This window comes from Fibroporia radiculosa (assembly GCF_000313525.1).
Source record: "Fibroporia radiculosa TFFH 294 genomic supercontigs, scaffold17521, whole genome shotgun sequence".
NCBI lineage: Eukaryota > Fungi > Basidiomycota > Agaricomycetes > Polyporales > Fibroporiaceae > Fibroporia > Fibroporia radiculosa.
The window spans coordinates 3,632-21,683 of NW_012133497.1; the positions used below are offsets into that span (position 1 = coordinate 3,632).

Genomic DNA, 18,052 nt, shown 5'->3' on the forward strand with positions numbered 1-18,052 from the left:
ACTGGGTTGTATCAGTGATGATGACAAAATGTGATAGAGATGAAATGTGATATAAGTGAAACATGATATAGGTGAAATGCAATTGATATGAAACACTGATGTAGATGAAACACATCAATGATGAGATCAGTTGTACAGTTACAGGGTCAACAACAAATAGTTAGGAAAAGAAAAAAGAACCCCCCTCTGACACTATAACAATGGAGGCTTCCATTGGTTTTGTGATACATGTTATACCCAAAAAGGAAGATATGTTATGGTACCATGGCATACCATTCATATCTTTAGGACAAAACTAAAGTACAGTAGCACAAGAAGTGTGCTTGAAATAGAGGTGGGCCTAGGTGATATACAGCACACCTAGATACATATCTAGTTAGATCTAGATCATCTTAGCACTGAGATAAGATAGACACTTTGAAATTCTATGACAATATTAAAGGAGAACACATAGATCATCAAGAGAGAGTCATGATAGATAAGATTGGCCTAATCACACATATATATGGGCACATTCAATCCCCTCAAGTTGCAATATAAGAGTGAAAAGCTTTAATGAAAACCTGATCTGCCAGGATCAGGTGGGGCTTATAACCTATTGAAGCTGTATACTCATAAGTGATGCTCAGTCAATAGGGGGATACAATGACTTATATATACCTGTATACTTGTAAGCAACACTGTGTAGCTAGTCAATAACCAATATACAGGTGTGTAGGTAAAGTAGACAACATACCTCAGTCAATGGGGGAATACAATGACTGAGGGGAGAGGAAAATGAACCAGAACTATATGTACAGATGAACACGTGAGATCGTATCGTTTGTGTCAAACATCCAGAGTGATGCGTAACCTCGGCACCATACACGCAATGGCCTAGCCGAGAATGAGCAGAGGGTACACGCGCGCATGGTGGATGGAACATGAATGCGAAGGTGCGACAAGAGTACAATAGACACGGAGCTTGCAGACGAGTAGTGTTCACGAGAGGTGGACGGGCAGGCGACATGCAGGCAAGCGACGACGACGAGAGGTTAAGACGACTCGTGGGCAGAGTTAGGCAGATGTCGGACATCAGCAAAATGCGAGAATGAATATATACCCTAACAGGTATCTCATAACGTAAGGCAACGTACAGATATAGATAGATATACTCAGATAGGCTTGGGACATGGACTGATCTTAGACCATATGTATCTTATCTGAGCATGTCTATTGTCTATTCATGTCCAGAGTTGCCAGTCGCCACCAGCGCGGATCATCGTTCTCCCATTTTGACGATGTGGGGAGTGAGACGGTGGACGCAACCGATAGACAATGGCGGAGGCGGGGAGAACGAGCGTCCGATAAACAGACGACTCGCTGGCACGAAAAAATGTCTAGAGAGCAAATAGTATGGAACCTAGGCTCGTACCCAGTCATTCTGACTTTTGAACTCCGTTGCGAAAGCAGCTCGTTCGTCAGAACGGCTGGGCTAACTTGACCGTAGTCATCTAGTTTAGACCGTGTGAAAACGGACTTTGAGAAATCGAGCGCAACGCTCTTGGGTCGTATTGTCTCCTGCCATTAAAGTTCCTACTGCATTCCATCCATCCATTACAGGAAACCTACAGACCCGGTGCGTACTTTGTGGTCTTTTCCTGCGACGTCTGCTCCTTTAATTGCATTGAACACGATCTCTTCGGTGATCACCCTGTCCATATTCCAGATCGTCTCGTTCGGCGCACATGCAAGAGCCGCCACTCGCCTCAACTCTTCATCGGTCGCGTTTCCAATACCTAGATCAGCCAACGTTGTAGGAAGCCCGACGGAGGCCATTAACGAAATGTAACGGTCCATCTCAGACGTAGGAGCGCTGTCAAGGATGAGCTGACAGATTGTGCTAAAGGCGACTGGTACACATTTTAGTTGATGAGGCGAGTGTATTCGAAGGGGCGGTCCTGACCTTTCTCCCCATGCATCTTAGCATGCAATGTATGGTTGTCAATGGCGGTTAAACCATTGTGGATCTACAGGTAGGCATCAGTAAGATATCCAGCAGGCCCAACACGGTTAATCCTCATCCTCACAGCATGTGCGGCGGCGAGACCACCAGACTCAAAGCCCAGGCCAGAGAGAAGGGTATTCGCCTCTACGACGGCTTCAAACGCTGGAGTGACGGCCTTGGCTCTATTAGCCTCCACTGCCTGCCGGCCGTACTTGAATAGGATCTCCTCGCACTTCGCACCGATTGCTACAGCAGCCTCAGTCGGGAGCCCACCCCCAAAGTTCGGGCTGTTACGGGCGGCCTTAGCTTCGAGGTTTGTCGCAAGCGCATCGCCGATGCCTGATGCGAGGAAGCGTGAGGGTGCCTGGACAACGATACTTGTGTCGACAAGGACAATGGAGGGATTGTTTGAGTAAAATCTGTAGTTCTCAAATTTCCCGTTCGGCTGGTAAAGGACGGAGCCGGCAGAGCAAGGTGCGTCGGTCGATGCGGTCGTCGGCAACACGGCGACCTTCAGCCCTAGGTCATCTGCAATGGCCTTAGCGCTGTCGATGGTCTTGCCGCCACCAAGCGCGATAATGAAATCAACTAACTTATCCTTTCCGAGCGCTCCGAGGCGCACGATCTCGTCCTTCGATGCCTCGCCGCCGAAAATGCCTCGAGTCACCTTGAATTTTGCTACTTCGAGCGCGGCCATGAGCCCCTCACCAGCTGTCGCGGAATACTATGAGTGCACGCGAAACTAGCCCGCAATCAAGAACGCACCAATCCCGTAGACAAAGTCATCGCAAAGTAGCAGCGGTGCAACTCCAAAGGATGATAGGTACTTTGGTGCATTATGAATCGCGGATGGACCCTGAATGTACTTAGAGGGCGACTGGAAGAGCTTCTCAGTGACGCGATTTGGGTTGGGCATGTCGTACTCGTTATGGGGATTCGCAAGTGAGTGGTGGGATGCAACACAGGGTAGGCAAGATATATGATACGGCCTTTAAAACGAGCTTTCTGGAGCGGCTACTTTGATATTCGATTTGTAAGGCCACTTATGGAAGAAGCATAGATGCCTCGGGTTTGTTTGTTTGCCTCGGGCAGTGGCCGATGCAGAGGCACAGTATCTAGCGTGTATCGTTAACACTGCTGGCTGGAGGTACATTGTACTGCGGACCCTTCCACTCAATTTCGCTTCACAACACGTACTCTCCAGTATGAAGTCTGGATTATTTGAGTCAGTCAAAGTGTCCCCAGCTCGCCTTGCGATAAAAGATAGACTTACGGGAGAAGAATGGCTCTCAGACATCCTGCAACCCACCCTACTCAATGCTCAGAATTTGCAGGTTCCCACCAAGACGTGGCAAGGTAGAATAACCAACCCCGCAGGAGTAAGCTCACAGTAACACTGGAACCCGACATCACTAGAAAAATGAGACAGTCCGCACAAGAGTAATCCTGACGGACAGTGGTACTCTGGACGATCAAACGATCAGCCACTGCTGCTTCATTTGAGCAAGAAAAATATAGAACGAATGCAGAATAACTCAGCACTAACAAACAAATTATACGCTATCAGTTTTGAGGGGAGTCAGAATAGGGCATCGGGAAAGACAGTAGCGAAAACAAGCAGTGTACACACGCACAAAGAATAAACAAAAGAACTACGAGAGGATTGCCGTCATCGCCATCCCCGTCCTGGGCCCGGCTCCCGACTGCTTCTCCACCTTTCCCAGTCTGGTGCCGGCCGATCGCGATCCACAGAGGGTCCACGGGCGATTGCAGGCCGCAGAATAAGACGCGGCGGGGGCGGCGGTACATACTGACTGCTTGCCGCCCGCAGCGCCCGTGGGCCGATTGGTAACCCTCTATCGGGTAGGGATCGATCCCGCAACGAAGTATGTGGTGGCGGTGGGCGCAGCGCGAACGGTGGGTAGTTGGACGGCAGGCGAGACGGGCGGTCAGAGAACGATCTAGGATGCGTTGGTGGCGGTGCGCACCAGCGCGAGGAGAGGTGGCGCGCAGGCGGAGACGGTTGAAGGGGCGGGGAGAGTATCTCGCCGTCTTCTTGCGAGGCTTGTTGTCGCGGCTCTTGCGATGATGACGTAGAAGTGCGGTCGTGCGACGGTGATCGAGAGTGCCTGAAGCTGGATGAACGGCGGCGTGCTGGATCGGAAAGCCCTGTTGCTCTGAGTTGAGGCTCAGGTGTCCCGCTACGCCTCGTGAAAGGTTCCATGCGTTTAGAACTAGAGAAAGCTGGTTCGTTCGCCTCAATGGACTTGATAGACTCTGATACTTGAGGGATATCTGATGGCAAAACTTGTACTTCGACCATTTCAATCTTAGCTTGTAGTGAATCCGAAGCAGACAGATTTCCATCCAGTTCGAGACGTCGCTCCTCCACAGTTGGAGATCGATCAGGCGCTGCTCGAGCAGAGCCGGGTTGATCTGAAGGCGGAATGGACTCGATCGCTGGTACGTAATCTGGCATGGAATGTAAATTTGGATGAAGAGGCTCATTAGTGATCTCCGGCGACAGCGACACTCCATCGAGCGAAAGCGAGATAGCAGGCGGCGATGTCTGTGCCTTCATCAGCTCTTCCTCCTTCTTCTTCTTTTTCCGCATTGCGAAGTCTTTGAGAGACATCTTGACTTTAGAAGGCGGAGGTGGAGGCGGAGGCAGAGGAAGGAATGGAGTCTGGTCTGACTCGGGCAAACGTTCAGTAGATGGGGCGTTATTCGGTGTTTTCAGGCTCTGGTCTAAAATTGGCACTTCGTGCTGCTGGGAAGGTTTGTCATCGCGCATAGTCAAACTACCAACGCTGGATGCATGGACGTGAGTGAAGGCGATACCATCAATAAGCTGGTCAGCGTGATTCTCTGATATCAACCCAGAAGAGTCCGGGGTGGCGGAAATGGATAGTGGTCCAGGTGCAGGCTCTTGCACATCATGAACTACGGGAGTGGGTGAGATACGGCGTGATTCAACGGCAGGAAGTTCCGAGCTTGGCTCCGAATCCCTCATCTCCTTGTGGGCATTCGGTTGAGTCACTAAAGATACAGGAGACGGGTTGCGGGGTACGGACGGAGACACTGATCGACGACGTGCAAAATAGGTTGAAGGATTCGAAAGGGCAGGCGAAAGGAGCGTTAAGTTAGCGAAAGGAATCGAAGGAGACATCGACGCATCAGACGCGCCATTGCCAGGTAGATGCAGAGAGAGTGGTGCTGAGGCGGGATTACTACGTGAACTGGGCAAAGGAGGTGGGGGCATCTCCTTGGGATCTGATGCACAGTAGTTGAATTAGTACACTAGACGATAAGCAAAGAAATCCAATGGCATACCGAACGTGGACCGATCAATGTCCATGCCATCCTTGCCCTGGTCAGTATCAATGCGGTCACTTGGCCTCTCATCGGAAAACACAACCGCTGATGGGGGAGTCGTCTCGCGTCGATAATTGTCCCGCAGCGTCTCGTAACTCTTATGTATCCAGCGTTTCCGTAGCTTCGGTGGTAATCTTTCTTCAGGGTCATCGACATCCATCGCGGAGCGAGACGCAGAGATATCGATGGATGGTAGATCTTCGTCCGTTACTTTTGCCTTGCCTTTGCGGTCGCTTGTTTGCGTTGGCTGGGAGCGAACTGGGGGTTTGCCCTTCAACGCCGATGTGGAGACAACGCGCCGCATTGACGTCGACCTTGGTCGCTCGCTTACTATCGCGGCGAAAGATCCTGATGCCTGTGGCTCAGGTTCAGTCGGAAGATGTGCGTGGCGAGCTGAAGGAATCAGCTCAACACCGGTCATGCCCCCAGAGGAAGGCACTCTCTCCTTTACGCGAAAACCGCGCTCGACGCCTACCAAGGGTCCTAGGTCTGTTTTCCGTCTTGCGAGCCCCTCAGACGCACGGTCCCGCTCTTCTGCACACTCTGCATTCTTCCGATGGCTCTCCCCAAAAGGTTCCCATGTATGAGTAGAGGGTGGCGAAGGAGATGGGGTTGGTGGTGTCCCGCTGTCAACAAATTCCGCCATACGTGTTAAGGCGCAGTCCTTCGTTTTCGACCCGCACGCACATGTGGTAAACGTCGAGGAAAGTGCATGCAACATCGACATCAGCTGGTGACGGAAGTGGCGTAGTTGGTGCGGGCTATGAGAACGCGTGCACACTATTAGAACCGAACAAACGGAGAGAAGGAAGGCGGAGACGTATGGCACGTACGGGAACATATGCGGACTATCAATCAGCGCCGGTAGGTGATGCACCACACTCCCGTCATCCCATTCCCAGCCCAGGACGACCTCTTCATGGGCCTTGAGGTCACGAAGGGCGAATATTCCGAATGTAAGCGTGTCGTCATTATCTACACCACCGTCATGGAGGGACTTGGCGGCGGCAGACTTCTTGCGGTGACATAGCACTGGACGAAGCACAGAGTTTGGTCGACACCCATTACGAACGAAGCGGCCAGTGTTCCCCGCAAGTCGCGCGTCGAGAGCAACATCGAGTGGCGGGCCAATAAGATGCACAAATGGTTTCGGTATGCTGAGGTGTGCATATGCATTCAACGGGTCTGAGAGATAAGACGTCGATGGGGTGATGGTAGATGTGTATGGGGTAATGTACCCTGCCGAGGGGATAGCACGAGCGGCGTGAACAGCATACGAAGGCGGCAAGACAGACGGGTCGAAGCTGGCGGAAAACGCTGGTTGCATGGCGGCCTTGTTGAGCGGCTGGAGTTGTATCTGTGATGCTGAGAGTAGTGTGTCTGTGCCCAAGACAGCGGGAGTGGTGCTAGGAGACGCAGACGAGCTCGCATCAGAGTCGATGGCCATCACGCCTCTCCACTGGGTTGCGACGCGGCGCAGCTTATCGCGGGTTTCGTCGTGAGGGACGATGTCCTTGTCGATGTGCACGTAACTGTGAGTCCATGGCTCGTCGATGTCGACCACCTCGTCCTCCACAGATGGCTGGACGTTGATAGAGAGCCTCCTCTTGCGTTTGTGGGAGCCACTGCCCTCGATGGCAGCAGCACTGGCGCGACGGCCCTTCCTATCGACGCCTGGGCTCACTCGACGCCGTTGTCGCTCGGCTTCGTGTTGAAGAGCAGCCTTCTGACGAGCCTTCTGAACGCGGACGGCGCGTTCTCGGTCGGTATGTCTTGGACTGCAGACCCAACACTGCCACTCCTCGGGGACCTCTGACTCGACGATCCCAAAACAAGCAGCATGGCACCAGCGCGAGCAAGAATCACAGCCGATAGAGAAGCCGTCGTCGTAGGTAAAGCCGCAAATGCAGTTTATAGAGTCTGAGCTAGCGGTAGAGTTTCTTTCTTCTGGCAGATGAGTAGACGAAGACGAAGATTGTTTGCGCTTGAGCGGGACGGTCGAGACAGAGTCAAAGGCGGAAGTGATTCCGAGACCCAGCAGGCCGAGAGCAGCCTCTTCGGTCGCATCGTTGCGCATGATCAGTCCGTAGTGTCGAGACCCGAAAGACGGTTCAGACAAGACCCATGCAACGGTCGTTCAAGTCCAACATACGTTAGTCAGATTGGGGGGCCAAAGCGACGTTAACAAGTCATTTACTAGTATAATCTCTCTCCTCCTGGCCCAAGCTGGTCAGCGCTTGTATAAATAATCGTCAACATCTTGAGCGGCTCCTCCCACAACTTGAAAGACGCAATAGAGATATATACATCAACCACCAGTAGTACCAAATCGCAACCTAGCATGCGCTTGTTTCTAGCCCGAACTTAGACCCAGTTCGATGATACTAGTTTTCATTGACTAATCACCACTCAGTCGCCCTGCATCATCGTTCGAGTCCTTTGCAATGTCTATGGATTGCTCCTGATCTGGCACTGTCAAATAGGTTTGTCAGTATCGGTAATATCCACCTCGATACCGTGACGGCTTCTCCTTCAGCCTCGAGGGCAGGCCTCAAATCCGACACTGGCTCCAGCTACGCTTCAAACGCTTCAGAATGTGATAGACCGTAGACCATAGTCAGATGGAGGATGGTCACATCAGATAAGACGCAGTGGGATGCGGCTCTCGAACAACTCAAAGGGAGAGCGACTGCGGCTGCGTATCATATATATATATATATATGTACAACGTAGAGATAGTACAGCCTGTCTTTCACTATGTATCTCAGCTCCAGCTTCAGGACACTTCTAATGCAGAGCATAGAGGAATCAATGACAATGAAGTAGAGCAGGTGTAGGATGCGGTCATAAACATATTTGTTACTATTACTCTTCTGAAACACAGAGTCAGAACCTTCTATCTCCACAGTTGAAATCACCGACATGAGCAAATGCCAAACACCGCTTCAACCTAATCTGAGGGTGAGTATTACCGAGATTGGCCAGACCCAATCCTGGGATATAACAGCATGGATGCTCGCATCTACGCTGCCCGATGCCTCAAAAGCGGTCTTCGATCTTGTCACAGCTAGGTGGACGAGCTGCGCACGCGGAAGTCAAGCCTTTTCCCTCGCGCATTCCTCCACCTTTCCTCCACCAAATCCCCCTGGTTGATATCCTAATCGTCCTCTCCTTCTATCCACACTATTCTCTGCAGACCTTGCTGCCCTTACCTCTGCCCTATATCTTTCAACGCATTCCTTGACCGGGGTGAAGAGAGGGGCGGTCGAGACAAGTCAGGCATTACTAACAACAAAGAAGCCAGGAAAGAGCTCCAACCTGGGACTGAAAGAAATTACAGCCGCGCAGTGGCCCTCTTCGACGTGTAAGTTCAACCATTGATGCTTGCAAACTTTACTATTTCATGCTCATTATCATCGACAGCTAGGCAAGACGGGTACATGTGTCTATGAGCCTGGAACCTGGGCAGTGAATAGAAAGTCATTAATGATACAATGAAATGGAAAGGAAAGAAAGGAGATGAGAGGAGACGAACCTGAACAACGGGTCCACTAGTCTGGGATCTAAACCCAAGGTCGTTTTATGAAAACACGAGAGGGAGAGATGAACCTATACAGTAGTCCACTAACCAAAGCACCCGTCTGCACCAACAGCCAACTCAGATAAAGGAGCGTGGAGGAAGGACAAGACGTTATAGAAGCAAAAAGCAAGTGGAGAAAGGAACGAGACGTCTTCGCCTCTTCCGCCTCGGCAGAGTCTTTTGGATCAATGTCGCGACGCCTAGGCTGTGGGCTGGTAGAGGACAGCATTGGGGAAGTGAGTCCGGATACGCTGCAAGAGCCAGTAGAAAGGCGACGCGTACGTGACGTCGATAGACTCTGTCTGGCCTGTACCGCCAGTGAGGAGACCTCCAATACGTCCCTCGCCGTCAACGATGATGGCGCCGGAGTCACCTGGGGCGGAGAACGCGCCAGACTTCTGATCGTATGGAAGGATCGCCCACTCTATAGACATCTCCGGACTGCGGTCCGGGAAGTACTCGCGCACGAAGGACTTGATGCCAGTAGCACAGCCAATGGTCAGGCCTGTGGCACAGCTGTTCTTCATTACAACGAGGGACCGTTCGCCGTGAGCATCGAGCATTTGCGGGCAACGTAGCTCGTCTTCCTCGATCACGCCCCGAAGCCGCAAGAGGCGGTCACCCGGGTACTTGAAAGACATGAGGCCCACGGGGCCGGGGGACATGCGCAAGGTAATGTCTGAAATCAAAGTCTCTTCACCTAGACATAGCAGTTAGATTGACTACCTTGGTGACATAGACCAAAATGTACCAAGGTCGATAACATTGCCCTTGAAAGTGTTCCAGTCAATCTTGTCGTGGTCGAGCTCAATGAAAGCCCAATCCTCGGTGTAACGTTCAGCGCCGGTCCCGGCGGCGATGGGAGGGGAGTAAGCGACGTGACCGATGACGCGCTGGCTCTCTTTGCTCCAGTACCTCGTGGTCTCATCGTGGAACTGGTAAAGGGCTTTGATCGTCACCGCATCGTCCTTCAAATAACGCTCAATCTTTGCCCGCTCCCTCATCCCATCGTCATCCTGGAAGTCGTCGTCCTTGAAGTCGTCAAGCCGCCGCTTATTGTAGCCGACCACAGCATTGTGTCTCCAGATCTCGGCCGCGGTGGACTTGAGTAACGTCTGGAATGCCTTGGGGCCGGGGAGAAGGATTTGGCGACGAGGCCCGCAGACATCTGTGCAGTTGTAGAGCTCGTTATTTCCTAGATCGGGGGGGAAAACAACGTGCCGGGCGGAAAGAACGTAGACCTTGTTGCTGTTGCTGCCTTCAGAGATATATAGAGCTCCGGTACCCTCAGTGTATGGCGTGGCTCGGGCAGCGATCCGTAGCCCGAGGGTGGGGGTTAGAGGGTCGCGAACAACAGCGGTGGGGTTTGAGGTAGGGACGGATCGGAGGAGCTGAAGACAAGCAGACCGGGCGAAAATGGATTCCCTAAACTCTACTTCGACGTCGGTGAGCTTGTACGACTGGAGGAGTTTCTGACAATCGACAGCCGCGATGTGAGCGTCCTCGCTGGAGAGAGACTGGGGCATGACCCCGATCCATAGAACGGGAGAACCAGGAGTCTTCCCGACCTCGGCGAAGCGAACAACATCGACACTCGTCCAAGTGACCTGCACGTAATCCAGGCAGCTGCAGACCTTTGGGCCCAGGTCGTCCCAGACGGTTACAATCTCGTGACTGAAGACTGGCTTGACCTCCTTCAGCACAAGGTAAGCCTCGGGGCCAGTAGGCTTCTCCCAGGGCGTGTGTCCAGTACGGTAGACCAACAGAGGGTTGGAGGGCAAGCCTGCATAGTAAAACTTTGCCTCTGACTCGGATACGGAGTACGGGGGCGGAGAGGAGGTTATTGGTGGGGCAATCGGCGAAGCTCTGGTTGGAAAGGAATGTGTCAACGATAGCGGTAGGAAAGATTGGGGATCTAGCGGAGTTGGCGCACCTGACGAGGAGCTCTGGAGGAATGTCTGTCGAAGTCACTGGAAGAAGAGAGGAAAGAACGACAAAATTAGTACGAGGGGATAGTAAAAGCTAAAGGACTGGCTTGAACAGGAATTCGCTTGGTGAAAAACTTGATAGCGAAGAGAGAGGGAGGACAAAGGGGCATTTTATACCTTATCCTCTGGTAGAATGCAGGCGTCGGGACTGTCATTTTGACGAGCATTAGGGGCAATCATGCGGAAGAGGCAAGCATGTTGCCCCTAGAAAGCACCAGGCAAGACCCCGAGGGCCTGATAAGGGGCATCACAGATTAGATTACAAACTCTAAACACCGAACAACGTATGTACATTCGAATTAGAGTAGGTACTTGTCGACTTCTCAAAACCACTTGTTCTCCGAGGGAATGTATCCCGATCGTTTAATGCTAAGACTGGTTCCTGCGCCTCACGCTGCTCTCCCATATGCTGATCTCGACGAGTCGAGACTATTGTCGCCCTCCATCCTCTAGATCCGCTAGCTGAAGCCTGTGGTCACCTGCATGTACACCTGCTCTTCCCTTGTGCTCACTTCCACTTCGCAACAGCCACTAGAGCAGGACTGTAGACTAGTTTCACTCCAAGTATCAACTCACCAGACTGTCATAAAAATTTATTCGTAATTCTAATTCATTACACAGGGTAGCAGTAGAAAATGCGAGACGTAGCGGGAAAAGGAGGAATACAAAGTAAGCTATGAGAGCAGCGAAAATCTGAAACCTCTGACTTCAGGAGCGTCCATCCTCCAGCAGCGACCGTCACAGCATGCGCATAACTAATCTACTGGTTTTTCGCCTTCGCCGCCATCTACAATGAACAGTCAATACCACCATTTAATGGAATGAAAGCGAGTGAACATACGAGGTTAAGAGCAGAGCCGGCTTTGAACCACTCAATCTGACCCTCATTGAAACTGTGTGCCAGAGAAATTTCCTATAAAATCATCTGTCAGCAGCAACCCTACCCCAATACGAATAACCTTGTACATACATCCTTCGAGCCATCTTCGTGCTTCGCGACGAGCGTCAAATTCTTTCCAGGTGCAAACGACTCAAGGCCAAGAATGTCGATCTTATCGCTTGGGCTGATCTTGTCGTAGTCGTCGGGGTTGGCGAATGTGAGAGCGAGCATACCCTGCTTCTTCAAGTTCGTCTCGTGGATACGCGCGAATGATCGGGTGATGACAGCGAGACCACCGAGGAAACGGGGTTCAAGGGCAGCATGTTCACGAGAGGAACCTTCACCGTAGTTGTGATCACCGATAACGACCCATTTGATGCCGTTGTCACGGTAGTACGCAGCGGTCTGTGGAACAGCGCCGTACTCGCCAGTAACCTGGTTCTTGACACTGTTCGCCTCACCATTCTCGGCGTTGATCGCACCAATCAAGCAATTTTCTGGAAGACGATCGTTAGGACAAGTATGAGTAATCTCATGCACACTTACGTGAGATATTCTGGAGATGTCCACGGTACTTCAACCAGGGGCCACCAGCAGAGATGTGATCCGTGGCTATGAAGTAATTCAGTGAAAAGTCTCGTATTCGAGTTGAGTAACTTACTGCACTTGCCCTTCACCTTGATGAGAATGGGGAGGTCAGCCGGGGTCTTGCCATCCCAGGGAGCAAACGGCTTCAACAGTTGGAGACGGTCACTCTTGGGGTCAACTGCCACTTGGACGGAGACGCGATCCTCAGGGGGAGCCTGGAAAGTGTTCTGGCCAGGGTCGTAGCCCTTGGGGGGGAGTTCGTTGCCGGAAGGGTCGGAGAACTGGAACGGCTTGCCGTCGGCACCAGTCAACGTATCGGTGAGGGGGTTAAAGCGGAGGTCGCCAGCGAATGCCATGGCGGTGACAATGTCAGGGGAGGCGACGAAGGCATGGGTTGCAGGGTTTGCGTCGTTACGACCAGTGAAGTTACGGTTGTAAGAAGTGATGATAGAGTTAACCTCGCCTTTCTTCACGTCGCGCCTATCCCATTGACCAATGCAAGGACCGCAAGCATTGGCCAAAATCAGACCGCCAACATCCTCAAAGGCAGAGATTTGACCATCACGCTCAATAGTAGCACGAACCTGCTCCGATCCGGGTGTAACGGTGAACTTGCTCTTCGTCTGGAGACCGTGGGCAGCAGCCTCGCGAGCGATGGAAGCGGAGCGAGACATGTCCTCATACGAAGAGTTCGTGCATGAACCGATCAAAGCGACTTTGAGCTCGGTGGGCCAGCCGTTCTTGACAACCTCATCCTTGAACTTGGAAAGTGGAGTGGCCAAGTCCGGAGTGAAAGGACCGTTGATGTGAGGCTCGAGCTCAGACAGGTTCTACACAACAATGATGAAAAGTCTATTGCAGATACATGGCAAATAAAACTCACAATCTCGATGTGTTGGTCGTATTCGGCATCCTTGTCAGCCTGAAGGTTGTGAGCGAAGCTCTGTGCGTACTTGGCAATGTCCCCACGCTTCGTCGCCTGAAGGTAGTCAACCATACGGTGGTTGAAGGGGAAGAGAGAGGTCGTTGCACCGATTTCAGCACCCATGTTGCAAATAGTAGCCATACCCGTGCAGGAGAGGGATTCAACACCAGGACCCTTATATTCGACGATGGCACCTGTTCCACCCTTGACGGTCAAAATACCAGCAACCTTCAGGATGACATCCTTGGCCGACGTCCAGCCACTAATCTTGCCTGTGAGGTTGACACCGATAACCTTAGGACACTTGAGCTCCCAGGGAATGTCTGCCATGACATCAACTGCGTCTGCACCACCGACACCGCACGCGACCATTCCAAGACCACCAGCGTTGGGAGTGTGCGAATCAGTGCCAATCATGAGACCACCGGGGAAAGCGTAGTTTTCAAGGATGATTTGGTGGATGATACCAGAGCCTGGCTTCCAGAATCCAAGACCATACTGTAGTTAAAACGGTAAATACCACGTTTGTAGCTGTGAGGACGAAGCATGTACCTTAGCAGTAGCCGTAGCCAAAAAATCGTATACCTCCTTGTTCGTGTTCACGGCACGCGCCAGATCCTTCGGGCCACCAATTTGGGCCTCAATCAAGTGGTCACAGTGGACAGTGGTCGGGACTGCGGCAGTGGCCATACCTGCCGACATGAATTGGAGAATAGCCATCTGCGGGGTAATGCATGACGTCAACACGTGTGCTTCGCAGAATTTAAGCGAGTGGAAAACGTAGGGTAGAGGAGCTCAGAAGACGGATGTATGCGCAATGTCGACACCAGAGATGACGGAGAGGCGGAGCAAAACGGGCGCCAAAAGCTTACCTGAGCCGTCGCATCCTGGCATGCTACTCGCTGCAGGGATAGGCGTATCAGCAAGCAAAGTAACCAGACACGTCGAATTGCTCACGTCGGGGCGAAGCTTGAGGTAGCTCTGACCGCGGACGATATCCTGGCCATGAGGGTCGTCGAGATGTCCGTACACGATCTTCTCCGAGAGCGTCAGTGGTCGCTTGAGCCTGTGCATATCATAAGGGGGAGTCGAGTCACCAGTGCCAGGAGACGCACCTGTCGCGCACAACAGCGAGGTTGTTCTCAATACGCTGATAGTTGATATACGCGTTGGGCTCGAGGAGCGACATGGGGACCTTGGTATCAGCGACGGTGGCCATGCCCGCGGCCAGCCGCTGAAGCGACCGCCAGGCATGCGCGGTGCGGGAGGAGAGGTTGAGCATCGTCGCGAGCGTCGACGAGCGACAGCAGACAAACGAGGAGGAGGAAATGAAGACGTATGCCGGCAAACGCCGTGCAGCGCGACGAATTTATGGCTGTTGATTGGTCGACGTCGGACGAAAGCGCCGATTACCTCCGGAGCCCGCACTCCGCTCTTTCGCCGACGCTGTCCGACGAGCCGCTCACACCGCCAGCCTCACCGCTCTCCATCTCCTCGTCGTGCGCTCCAGTTCATGCAGTCGCAAGTGACCTCTCTTCATTCATGATTTCTGAAAAATTTTAAATGCCAACCATTCTTCTTCTTTGGCCCTCAAGTCTGCGTGATAGTATGAGACCCTAAATTTCCCACAACAAGGCAGCCGAGGATAAGTGTAGCTACTTCACATCATTTGCACCGGACAACGCGATCCGGAACCCAGGTCCCACGCGAGACGTACCCGGCCCCGCCAGCCTAGCGCGAGGGCCTCGAGTCAACCGTCGGGCGACGGGCACTACTTATCCGCTGGCGTGCATCTCGCTCGAACCTGCAACAAACCTGCAGTGTGAGTTTCTTTTTACCTTCAATATCGCCATAGAATGTGTGTTGTGTTGTGCGTCTAGCTTGAATATACTGGGAGAAATCTACACTATGTGTCGGTGATGTCGGCGTGCATGTGAGTTCACTGAGCAATTTTGTAATCGTATTCGACTTGATACTGTCGTAACGCGTCTTGCCATTATGCTTCTAGTCTGAGGCGCCCAATGCTTCAGAAATTACATTGGCATACTTAGTTTGTCGCTGATTTGCTGCTGACTAGTGGTGCAAACGCACTCTTAGACGCATGCGCTGCATTTCAAATATGTGGGCAAGCACTACTGTCAGATATGAGCTATCTGCCTCAGTGTCGCTTACTATGCCAAAATTCCTTCAAGTGGGATATCAATCTTGATGCGTCTTGCCGTAGCTAGATCTGGCGGTATAGCGACCTTCCTGCTGATCATTCCAACCAGCAAGACATTTGCAGAGGAAGCTGCCCCTCATCGGAGATCGCAGCTGGCGCCAGCCCTTTCTCTGTCGCCCTGGACTTGTCGGAGGCTGATCATGCCAGTTCCCGATGGAAAATCAAGGTTCGCTACAAGGGGGTAAATAGGCATAGGCTCGCGCTACGACAAGCGCAGAATCACGGGCCACACTCATGAAGTTTCTGCTCACTCGACTTCACGACGAATTTCTCGCAAGCCTCATCAGGGAACATCGATACAGTGCGGAGACATCTACTCCTGTGTCGGCAGGCTGAGTGCATCCATAAGTCACCTGTCTATCAAGCCAGGATCGTCGAATATGAGTATGTGCTCGCATTCAGTGTGTACCCACCCCTTCCGATTTGCAGGAACAGCAAAGCCCATGAACGTTGGGCGCGTAGAAACCCCTGCAGTGTGCTGACTCTGCGCGAATTTGAGGGATGCTATAGTCCGGGAATAGTGTAGGGACTCATTGATTGCTATTACGAGCGATATCAAATCCTCTCGTTTCGATGGCTTGACGAAGGATGCACAGATGGACTGAGTGTGTTCAGTGATATTGTCTTCGTATACTATTATATCGCGTAGCGTTAATCCACGTTTACGTATACTACTGCAGTCCTCAAGGCCCGCCGCATATATGCATGCCCTATCGTTCAGTACACCCTAATAATAATATGTAGGCTTCTCGACAGCTGTTCCCTTTCTTGGCAGCTATGGTGGCGCTCAGAACATAATTTCGAGGCCTGCTTTTGTGGTAGTGTTTTGCCGCGTTGGTTAAACAGTGAGCATAATACGCGGGGCGGAAGCGATATCGTGACACTCAGTCGACCTCAGGTTCATGCTCCAGAGAGGTGCCACATGTGTCCCGATTTGCCTCGTCAGTTCCTACTCCTATCAGGTTCAGCGGCATCGTCCCGTTTTGATTGTTTCCTGGAACCTCTCACGGTTTTCAAGTTTCTCAAGCCTCAGCATCAGCCGACTGGTGCATATGGAGGCGCGACTCGTTGAAAAAGGCACGACTCACGTTATGACATCGCTACGGCCATGATAGAACGCAAGCAGGCGAGTCTATGATTCACTGAACTGAGGAACTCGTAGGCATATTGAAGCAGATATCTTGCGGGATTCCGGCAATATTTGGGCCATTAATGTATGTGGCCTTCAGAGTCAGTGCCAGCCAGAGGACGCGGAGTGTATCATGGGCACCTTTCAGGAAGCTCGGGTCCCCAAAGGCCTTGTGCATACATGGGTTCACTGCTATCGAAGTGAGTGCTTAAGCATCATACCTGTAGAACACTGCCAGCGCGCTCGCTCAACCGCCGTCCTTGATGTCACCGCAGGTAATCTCGTACGGGATGGGCGCGCCGAGATCCGTCTCGTCGGCTACGGTTCCACCAGCCAAGAGTGGATGGGTGCCTTTGCTCTCGACCTTCCGGAACGGCCCCAATCTCGAACCACCCGTATAGGTTCTAGTTTATATGTTGCTGTCTGATGCAGTCTTCACCATCGAAGATTAACACATAAACTGTGAGTAGAGAAGCATTGAATAGACTCCATAACCACCGTGCGTATTCCGCCGAACGATTTGGATAGCGGTCGGTTGTCCTGCTGTTGGATAGCTCGTTGAGCGATCCACCACATCGATTACGCCCAATTTGCCGATAACGGCGACATGCGAATTTTGAGCGAGGATCAGCGTGTTTATGCAGTATCGACGAACAGTCCTACAGAGGCAGCTCGAACCCGGCCTGAAGAATAGGAATTAGTTCACTTGCCCCACACCGATTTTCTAATCCCTGTAATGAAGGGCCGACAACGTCAACGATTCTACGCAGCGTGCTGGAGCAAAAGTACTGCGCACAGAATGTTTTGCTGTGAGCAAGCCGTGCATGCGTTGTTTGCACATTCGAATCCAGTAAGCATCAGTCTCACCGATGCTGCACTCTGCCATCGCGCAGGGGTCATGACGACCCCCGCTTTCCCAAGTAGGGGAAACCCAACCATAAAATTCCGCTACTTTGACGGAAAGAGCGAAGGACACCAGAATAGCGGGTCGTGTTAATCTGCCGGTTCGTTATCGACTGCAAAATATACGGACGCGAAGAGCAGTAATCCAGCCCGGTAGCCGGCATCTGAGAATCTGCTACGAGTAGATTTTAGATTCGCGCGCTCCGTCTACCTGTCACCGCGATCCTGAAGTGAAGCACGCACCAGGTGCGTATATAGTCCGTTGCGCTCCCCCTCCGCTGCTTCTAGTCTCGCCTCTAGCGATCACAGGCGGCCTGGAAGCGACATGACGATCTGCAGGCAGGCCGCTTCTGCGCGGATGCGCACCGTGGACGGTCCCATGGCGTGCCAATCTACATGTTGTCGGGCGGGGCCCACCCGAGGCCCCCACCTCGTGGCGGCGCCGCGCGGCACCGCCTCCACATACGAGTACGCGC

General features: G+C 52.3%; 4 protein-coding genes across 4 annotated transcripts; all 4 read right to left on the reverse strand.

Moving 5' to 3' along the window:
- Positions 1–1,596: 1,596 nt before the first annotated feature.
- On the reverse strand, positions 1,597–2,903 carry FIBRA_07899 (uncharacterized protein; the record flags this gene model as incomplete). Its single annotated transcript, XM_012329562.1, has 4 exons — positions 1,597–1,892; positions 1,946–2,009; positions 2,070–2,698; positions 2,753–2,903. The coding sequence occupies 4 exons, from the start codon at positions 2,901–2,903 to the stop codon at positions 1,597–1,599; spliced, it is 1,140 nt and encodes a 379-aa protein (XP_012184952.1).
- A 753-nt stretch (positions 2,904–3,656) lies between these two features.
- Positions 3,657–7,439, reverse strand: FIBRA_07900 (uncharacterized protein; the record flags this gene model as incomplete). The annotated part of the gene is made up of 2 exons (XM_012329563.1): positions 3,657–5,260; positions 5,321–7,439. The coding sequence occupies 2 exons, from the start codon at positions 7,437–7,439 to the stop codon at positions 3,657–3,659; spliced, it is 3,723 nt and encodes a 1,240-aa protein (XP_012184953.1).
- Positions 7,440–9,142: 1,703 nt separating this feature from the next.
- Positions 9,143–11,040, reverse strand: FIBRA_07901 (uncharacterized protein; the record flags this gene model as incomplete). Its single annotated transcript, XM_012329564.1, has 4 exons — positions 9,143–9,642; positions 9,694–10,808; positions 10,876–10,912; positions 10,974–11,040. 4 exons carry the CDS (start codon positions 11,038–11,040, stop codon positions 9,143–9,145), a joined length of 1,719 nt encoding a protein of 572 aa, XP_012184954.1.
- A 650-nt stretch (positions 11,041–11,690) lies between these two features.
- FIBRA_07902 (uncharacterized protein) lies at positions 11,691–14,605 on the reverse strand (the record flags this gene model as incomplete). Its single annotated transcript, XM_012329565.1, has 10 exons — positions 11,691–11,717; positions 11,772–11,843; positions 11,901–12,307; positions 12,357–12,422; positions 12,472–13,228; positions 13,282–13,821; positions 13,876–14,043; positions 14,196–14,225; positions 14,281–14,389; positions 14,439–14,605. The coding sequence occupies 10 exons, from the start codon at positions 14,603–14,605 to the stop codon at positions 11,691–11,693; spliced, it is 2,343 nt and encodes a 780-aa protein (XP_012184955.1).
- Between the last annotated feature and the right edge of the window lie 3,447 nt (positions 14,606–18,052).